Source organism: Hakea prostrata, chromosome 10 (genome assembly GCF_041222555.1).
Source record: "Hakea prostrata isolate BN-2017 chromosome 10, UWA_Hpros_2, whole genome shotgun sequence".
NCBI classification, from domain to species: Eukaryota; Viridiplantae; Streptophyta; class Magnoliopsida; order Proteales; family Proteaceae; genus Hakea; species Hakea prostrata.
The window spans coordinates 3,777,629-3,786,304 of record NC_142609.1 but is presented as its reverse complement, the minus strand read 5'-3'; the positions used below and the strand labels follow the sequence as shown (position 1 = coordinate 3,786,304).

At 37.3% G+C, this 8,676-nt stretch overlaps 1 protein-coding gene and 1 pseudogene across 1 annotated transcript; one reads left to right on the top strand and one right to left on the bottom strand.

Moving 5' to 3' along the window:
- Window positions 1-922: 922 nt before the first annotated feature.
- Window positions 923-2,668, bottom strand: LOC149001552 (exopolygalacturonase-like). The gene is made up of 7 exons (XM_089137074.1): window positions 2,662-2,668; window positions 2,446-2,549; window positions 2,230-2,364; window positions 1,966-2,142; window positions 1,584-1,873; window positions 1,266-1,494; window positions 923-1,159 (listed from the first exon to the last, which is right to left on the bottom strand). Exons 1-7 carry the CDS (start codon window positions 2,666-2,668, stop codon window positions 923-925), a joined length of 1,179 nt encoding a protein of 392 aa, XP_088993200.1.
- Window positions 2,669-3,056: 388 nt separating this feature from the next.
- Window positions 3,057-6,709, top strand: LOC149001551 (uncharacterized; annotated as a pseudogene).
- The last annotated feature ends 1,967 nt before the right edge of the window (window positions 6,710-8,676 follow it).

Below are 8,676 nucleotides of genomic sequence, written 5' to 3'. Positions count from 1 at the left end.
GAACCCTTACCAAAAAAATAGGATGGAGATAACTTAAAAGAGATCAGAACGAAAGAAAGATGTGATTTTGTTTAGTTTGGTAAGTTTTTTTTCCTCGTATTTATTTTGATTTGGTAGTATTATTTTGGTAGGTTAAAATAATAATAAAAAAAAGAGTTTCTTACATGTGGGGGTTCTTGTAGTGGACCACAAACTAATGTTGGGTCCCCTTAGCGTAATATATTACGTGTGGGTCCCAAGTAGACTAACATTGTTAGCCACTGTTAAGTATATTCAAATTTCAAACGGAGAAGGACCAAAATGCCCTCATATTATTTAATACATTGTGTTATTATATATATATATTAACCATATAATTAACGCTTAATGACCAATTATCTCTTTTTAAAACCATATATTAGTTTTCTACCCAAAAAAATACCATATATTAATACAATGTATTAAATAACCTAAGGGGCATTTTGGTCCCTTCACATTTGAAATTTGAATATACTTAATAACGTCAAATATTGTTAGTCTGACTGTGACTCACACATAATATATTACATTAAGGGGACCCAACATTAGTAAAGAAATAAACGAAATCCAAAAGGACACAAAAGTATTTTCATCATAAAATTTATTGAATTAACAGTTAACCAACTGAGTGTTCATAGTTGGTTATATATAGGGAAATTGGGGGATGGAGATATTACATATGCCGCCGGTAGGGTTGAACCCACGACCTCTCACTTTCGAGAAGTTAGGTTCCTAGCCATCCTACTAAACCTCCATTGGCTAAGGGGGGCATAGATTAAAATTATGGTAAAATATAATTTTATTGAAGTCCTTGAATTGGTATATTCCACCTGGCAAGATGTTAGATTTCAGTGGGTCCTCCGGGGGAGATATTCACCCTCTGGAGAGGAGTTGAACCCTATGTTTACAGGGTGGAATTACAGGGTGGAGGAATCTGGGTTCCAATATATTTGGCATTGACATGTTGACACGATGATGTAGTTGCATTTTCTCCTGTTGCAGGTTGCAAGTGAATATCTTCAAGATTTACATTCTTACATGGCACTCCCTGGCTACACTCCAATGTCACCGCCACTTGAGAAGATGAAGTTCCTGTAATGTTCCTGAAGAACACGTCACTCAACTCAACTTTTGATGGTGCCTGCAATATTAATCCATTTGTCATGTTCCAAAGTATTTGTTAAAATGCCTCAACGAAGCAAAAAAGTTGCAGCAATGAACGAATTTGGAGGTTTCTAGCTACTAACCTTGGAATCACATGTGGTGTAAGGACAATATGTCTGGTCGATGATGATTGGATTAGTAACATTTTTCATTTCAATGTGTTCAAAGGTCATGTTAGAAGCCACACTGGCGTCAGGTGAGTTTTGCCATGTCTTGATCCTAATTCCGTTCGTTGTTCCACTTAATGTACAATATTCAACAGTAAGCCCTCTCACATCACCTTCCTTCGCGTATCTCCCCAAGCTTCCAACACTACAAGAAGCAATCAAATCAACAAAATTCGTGAATGAATGTGAGGTTTTGTAGCAGGATTTAAGATCAAGATCGATTCATGCACCAACCTGATGCCATGACCAGGTCCGCAAATGACACGATTGATGTGCACATTGGAATTGGCTTGTCCGACGGAGATGCAATCATCGCCGGTACCAATTATAGAATTAGAGATGCTAACATCACTGCTTCGTTCTATATGGATTCCATCTGTGTTGGGGCTGTCTCCTGGTGCAGTGATTGTGATATTGCTCCCTTGGAAGTTTGTGCAGCTGAGCAAAGCAATGTGGAAGAACTTGCTATTTAAAGACTTTATCCCATTCACTATTGTATTGGTCATGTTAACAAACTTCACACTCTACAACAAAATAAGTTACCTTTGTTAATGAGACCCTAACGATAGATTACACAAAACCAGCAAGTAAAATAGTTGAATCCATATCCACTTACTGTTGGAAGAACTTTACAATCGAGAGTTTTAGGGCATTTATTGGAAGGCCATGATACATCGCCTTGGCCATCAAAAGTCCCACCTCCGGTCAATATCAATCCGGTCACCCATCCAAACTCGATCCAATCATCCGAAGAACTATACCTGCTCAAATCCGTGACTGCCTTCAAGTCACCCTGTACAGATAATAAAAAACCTCATGTAGGGGACAATCCAATCTGTTTTGAGAAGAAAGAAATGATTTTTTTGTTATAGAAATACACCTGCATCTGGACAGTAATGGAACTAGTGCAGGGCCCCTTGAATTTAAGGGGACCAACTAAGAAGCTTCCTTTTGGTATGGAAAGTGTCACTGAACCTGAAGATGGACATGTTGCGTTCCAAGCCGCCATGAAAGCCTGCAAAATTTAGGGTTCATAATCTCTCTCTGCAAACCAGAAAAAAAATAGAATGAGAATTAAGAATTGAGGATTGATTACGGCAGTATCGTCATTTTGTCCATCTCCTTTAGCGCCATAACTCATAACGTCGAAAGTGGCGGAGCCACCTGGTGCAGCTGCTGCTTCTTCAGGGGTCGGTGCAACTGCTTGTTTCTTCAAGGATTCTTTCTATTGTGCTTTCACCTTCTATAGTTGTTATTTCTCCATTAACAATCCAGGTAAAAGAAGTGAAGAAAAGCCAGAAGAAAATAGCACCTCGCATGATTCCTCCCTTTTTATTTGGCTTTTTCTTTTTCTTTTTCCTGGATGGAATTTAATTTGTTTTCAAGTTGATCTTTCCCATTTTTCTCTCAACAGGAGATTTGAATTTATATGAAATTCAACATTTTGATACTTGGGTTAGATATCAACGCCATAACTAACTTCTTCCAAGAATATCTACTTTTTTCTGTAGCCACAATCACCAGCTAAAATATCCACCATAAATCGGGAATGAACTACCTATTCCCTCTCTTCCTTCCTTCTACTTTTGCGGATGTAAGCACCTTACCTTGGTGACATCTTCACAAAGAGAATCAAATGCATAAATATTATTTTTAACTTTAAAAAGAATCCTTAAATCGCTAAATCAAACAACATAATTTTCCTGCATGATTATTGCATGCATCTTTTACGTTAGCAATCTTCTAATGCATGGTTTTGCTCCAATTAGTCTACAAGAACCTTTTGGTTCTATTCCATGTGATATCTGTTGCGTTGGTTTGATCTCTTGAAATCTCTTAGAGCAATGGTTTCAAACTGGAGAGTTCACCTCTTTAAAGATTGAGCTGGAAGAACAACTTCAGTACTCTCAGTGCTCTCTCTCCTAAAAAAAAGAAAAAAAAGGAGAGAATTTCCATTCTGCTCTTCTTCTTATTCATATTGCCAGTAGTTGTTTCGTTACCAGATGATTCAACGGAGATAATCTCCAGGTTCCAACAATACCTTGCCCTGAATACTATGCTACTACAGATTTCATTCACTCTCAAACCAAATCCATTGGCTCGCAAACGCTTGATTGAGACTCTGCAGGGATTGCATCACCCAATGAAAATTATCGTGTTTTCTTTGTGGAGAGATGTCCATGGTGGTTAGTGATCAAAGCCATTGGGGTCAAAACTTTACGACAACGGTGCCATGGAGAACTTATTGAAGAGCATAGAGATTGTGAGGAGGTTCCGAGCTGCCCAATTGGACATGGTGAAGGCAAGTTTGAAGGAAGAAGGCGAGGTCATTTTAGTGAACATAGACTTCTTGAAGGCTAGGGCACCATCTCCAACTGTAAGCTAAAGTCTCAAAAAGTAGAAAATTCTTTAAGGTTGAATGAGTATATTGATTCTAGACCTAAAACTCATTAGAAGTTTCAAACATAAACTAATAAATCAAATTTGAGCAAAACCGGGGAGAATAGAATGTCCAATTACCCGGAAAAACAACAAAAAGAGAAGAATAAGGGGAGGAGAAAACTGTATATAAGCAATAGGAAGGGAGAATGATAGGTCCCAGGATCATGCCAAGTGGCGGAGAAAGAGAGAGGGGGGGGGGATTAAGGTTGATTATGGGTTATAAATACCGAAAAAATGTGAGTAGTTAGGGATTATTTATATGAGTGTTAACGGTGTGCTTTGAGGGTGATTGGCACAATTATAACCAATTTATCATTATTTTATCAATTAAATAACATTACTTTTTGTTGAGTATGGCTCATGCTTCTCATTGTGTTGCCGACAGGCACAGGTCCCGCTACCCAGTGGGCGGGCGGAGGTGTGGAGGCAACGCCTCCATAGCCTGTAGAGGGTCCATGTTTTTGTGGGCCTCAAAGTTTCTTTTTAATTTGGACCTAGGCCCATGAATAGCTGTGGCTTAGGGTTTCTAAGCACCTATATATTTATTCTCTTGTAACAGAGCATTGTATGTAGTTGTTTTCATGAATAATATAGTGAAAAACCTAATGTTGGACATAGCCTCACATTGATGTGAACCAGGGTAAAATCCGTGTCTCCTTCTTCCTTGTTTTTTATTCGATTGTGTGTGATTGATCACTCTAATCTTAACAATTTTGCATTCGATTTGCGGGTTCCTAATAGAGAAAAATAGATACCGCTTTATTACTTGTTCACTGGCTTATCAGTTCAAAATAACTAGACAATGAACCCAGTCTTTTTTTTTTTTTGGTAAGAAGTTGAAAATGGAAAAGAAATATAAACACACACCAAAGGAAAAAGATAAATACAAAAGATAAATGCATGAAAACACAAGGTTCGGTCCGAACCAAGGAATAGAAATTGACCAAATGTCATAAATGCAATAGACAAGGTCATCTAGGCTAAGGAATAGGTTGAGCCCAATAAGTTCTTCGAATAAGGATTGTAACAACCACAACAACAATTAAGCACAATAATATGATATATGTATCCTCCATCACACACGCCACAAGGACGGAAATACACGCCATAGGGGCGAAGAGAAGTACACGCCACAAAGGTGGAAACAAAAGCCACGGTGTAGAAACGCCAAAGGCAACCAGCAACAGGATACGCTCGCAGTAGCAAAACTTTCAGATCTGCGGGAGACACTTCCAACTCCAGCGTAAAAACTTTAGATGTGTAGAATGCACGATTGGATGTTGCATCTCCCTTTTTTCTTTTTTTTTTTTGATAACCGAAAACTTCCACCGATTAGAGAAAAATAGAAAATGGAGAGAAAGAGAAACTGAGAAAAGAAAAAAATTTAAATAACCGGAAACTTACACGAATTAGGGAAAGATAGAAAACAGAGAGAAAGTGGAGAGAAAGAGAAACTGAGAAAGGAGAGGATAAGAGAGAAAGGTGCGAAGAGGAATGAAGAGGGGAAAGAAATGAAGGGGAAACAAGAGAGAGAGGCGGTGAGAGAAATGGTAAACAAAGTCAGAGAAAGAGAGAAACAAACGAAAAAACAAAAACAAGAGAAAGCAAGAAGAGAAGGTAGAGAGACAGAGGCTCTCCACCTCAAAACACGGCAACGGTCGGTTTTCTCAAAGCTGGAGAAAAGCGCTTCCAAGGGTTTTCTTTTCTCACAATGAGCCCATGTCTGCAATGTAGTAGTGTAGACAATTATTTTGCCAAGGGCTTAGCACTCTGCATACCCACTATTAATAATAGTGGGTGGATCCCACTACAATTTGCGCCATAGGTGGCAGCAAGATGCTTATGTAGTCTAAGATGACTACTCTATTTAATTGAGTCTAAACAAGACTCTAATATTCCCTCTCTAAGATGAGTCTAAGGAAAACCCTAATTAAGGAATTAGGGTTGAGAGAAAACATTATAAATAGAGGGATGGAAAACCATACAGAAATACTGATTAAGAATACTCTCCTATGCTCTACGAATTCTCCAAGCTAATCCTGAACCTCCATCATTGTGGTTCGCCGATTTGAAAGCGTGGAAATAACCTATAGAGTTCACAAGCTGAAAGAAAAGAAATAGAACGCAAAGAAGCACCTCCAGTGTCTAGATCCATTGTAGAAAATCACTAAGGTAAATGATCTAGAACTCTTCATGTCATTGATTTAGTTTTACACCCACAAATTGGGATAAAGCCTCTCTGATGTTCATGTTCCTTCCTTCAGGGGTTCATTATGAATATGAAGCCATCCAAAGTTGAGGCAGAGTTTTGACATACGAATCTTACCAGCTGATGATGAGAAAGCATTGGAGAAAAGAATTGCAGAGGAATGTGCACCTTCTTCTCGCAACATGACATTTGAGGTATGAAGAACTTGAAAGATTTTATTAATTTGAAGCATTTCATTTATTATATTTCATTGCAATTAAACTGGCACTGGAGCAGTTGCAAATATTTTTTGTATGAACAAGTTCAATTGAAAGGAGAAGTGTAAAAGCAAATTGCTTCCCCCATCTTTAATTTACTACTTCTGATCACTGTTAATATATTTTTTGCAATCCTTCATGAGTGTCAAATATCCATAGTAAGATCAGAAGCATCAAAATTGTTAGTTTTGTGTTTTGGGAATGCATTTTTCGAGTCTAAACTCGTTCGCTTGGGATAGTTCAAAAGCAAGGCTTCCACTCTCGATGACTTTGGGAAGCCAGTCCTCACTGCTTCAAATAGCTCTAATCCGTGGTGGGAACTTTTACAAGGAGCAGTAAAGAAAGTAAATGGAAAACTTGGCAAACCAGAGCTTTTTCCAGCTTCAGCAGATGCTTGATACTACACAAAAGTAGGATTTCAAGCTATTGGTCGGGACCGGTTCGAAATCTGAACCAAGGAGTAACACAAGCATGAAGAAACTCGACGGTTATAGAAAAAGGCGTGCTCCCGCCGTTAAATTCAGGATATGCGATCATGCTATACATAGAAACTACGACCAACTCAATATAGAAAGGGAAAAACCCTACGATCTAATGGCTACCAAGGAGAACTATGAATGAATCTAACGATCGAGAATAAGAGGTAAACTCCATATAAATTAAAGGGCCACACAAAGTAGATGTATTTGAATTGTTTCTCTCCATTATCGTTATTCAATTAAGCTCTATCACTAACTAGAGCTCTCTGGTGTCCCATTATTGACTTAACCTTCGGAAGTGTCTTCTCGACCGTGGAGTCAATCCACTTCTAATATTTTTTTGCAGGTACGCATTGAGGATTAAACAATTTTTTGAATGATTATACACATAAATTTTTTACTAAATTCACTGGGTAACTTTTATATATAATTTAAATATACCATCAAAAGGAGAGTTGAAAAAAATCCATGGCATCTTCACATAGAGGCATTGATCACTGTCAATTGAGCAACCCTTTGATAGTTTGTTGCGGTATTTTTACTATACATTAATTGTTAGAAAGCAATTTCAATACAAATTTTTTTTTTGTTACAATGCAATAACAATTAAAGAAAATTCTTAATGAATTTGAGTTAACGAAAAGTAATAGCACCTTTGAAATCCAAAATCTCAATTTCAAAGAGAAGAAATACAAATTAATGATAAATTAATATGAAAAATATTGGAAATAATAATTTGAATTCGAATCTAAATGTGAATTAACAAGAAATAACTTAATGCATTCCAAAATATCTTAGTTTAAAAAACTTTAATGCTTTGATGCTTTGGCTTGAATTTCTATGTTTTTTTAATGTTTTAAATAGCTTAAAAATAAAAAAAATAAAAAAACTGGAGTAATATTTTATGAAGCATAAAGGGTGGCCGACGTTTTTGTTTCATATGATGAATCAATAAGATTGAACTATTATTCTAGAGAGAGATTCAAACAGTGTTAGCTGACATAGTTTTTAATTTTTTGAGACTGAAGAATATTCGATTTTTGGGTGAAAATAAGTACTTTATTGATTGAGAAGAAAGCCTCGAAGAAGCCTACACATAAGGGAATCAAAGAGTAGGATCCAAGTTAAGAAGGGGGGGGTTGGGGTGGGGAATGTCTATACACAAACCAATCCTGGGTTAATGCTGCAGATTTTGCAAGCTCGTCCGCAGCAAAATTAGCCTTTTAGGGAACATGAGTGAAGGTGCATGCAGTGAATGATTCAGCTAACTTGATGATGTCATTGATTAAGTGGTGGAATTTCCAGCTGCGTCGGGATGTTGGATTAAGAATATTGAGCATGAGCGCTTGATTATCGCTTTCCACATGGGACATTTGAGAGTGATAATTACATGCCCGGAAGAGTCCTCGTCGAATGGCATGTGCTTATTAGATGAGAGAGTCTTGACATCCTGTTCCTTGGCCAAAAGCAAAGACCACTTGATGATTATGGTCGCGTGCTATCCCGCCAATTCCAAGAAGATATGAAAATGATGAGGAAGGTGGTATTTTCTTCGAAACCTTCTTGGCAACTTGTGTTTTCTGTTCTAACAAAAGAATTTTTTTGTTCTCTTCCTCTGTTTTGTTCAAGAGTAACAATGTAGTTATCTAAAACAAGAAGTATCTCGTAGGACAACACTTATGCACACTCTCATTGATTACAAATTTGTTGTAAGCTCCAGACTATTAATGCAAAATAATGATTCAAGATGAAGACCATTAGAAGATGTTGAGAATGATAATTCATAAGGATTAAAATCCTTTCCAATTCCTTGAAGCTGCATTTTGGGCCTAAGGTCTCAATATTTGGCTAGTGCAATATCCAATGGTTTCAAATCAACTGACTCGTTTTTTTTTCCCCTCCTTTTACCCAAGCTTGACATTTAATGACAAGAAGTGTCT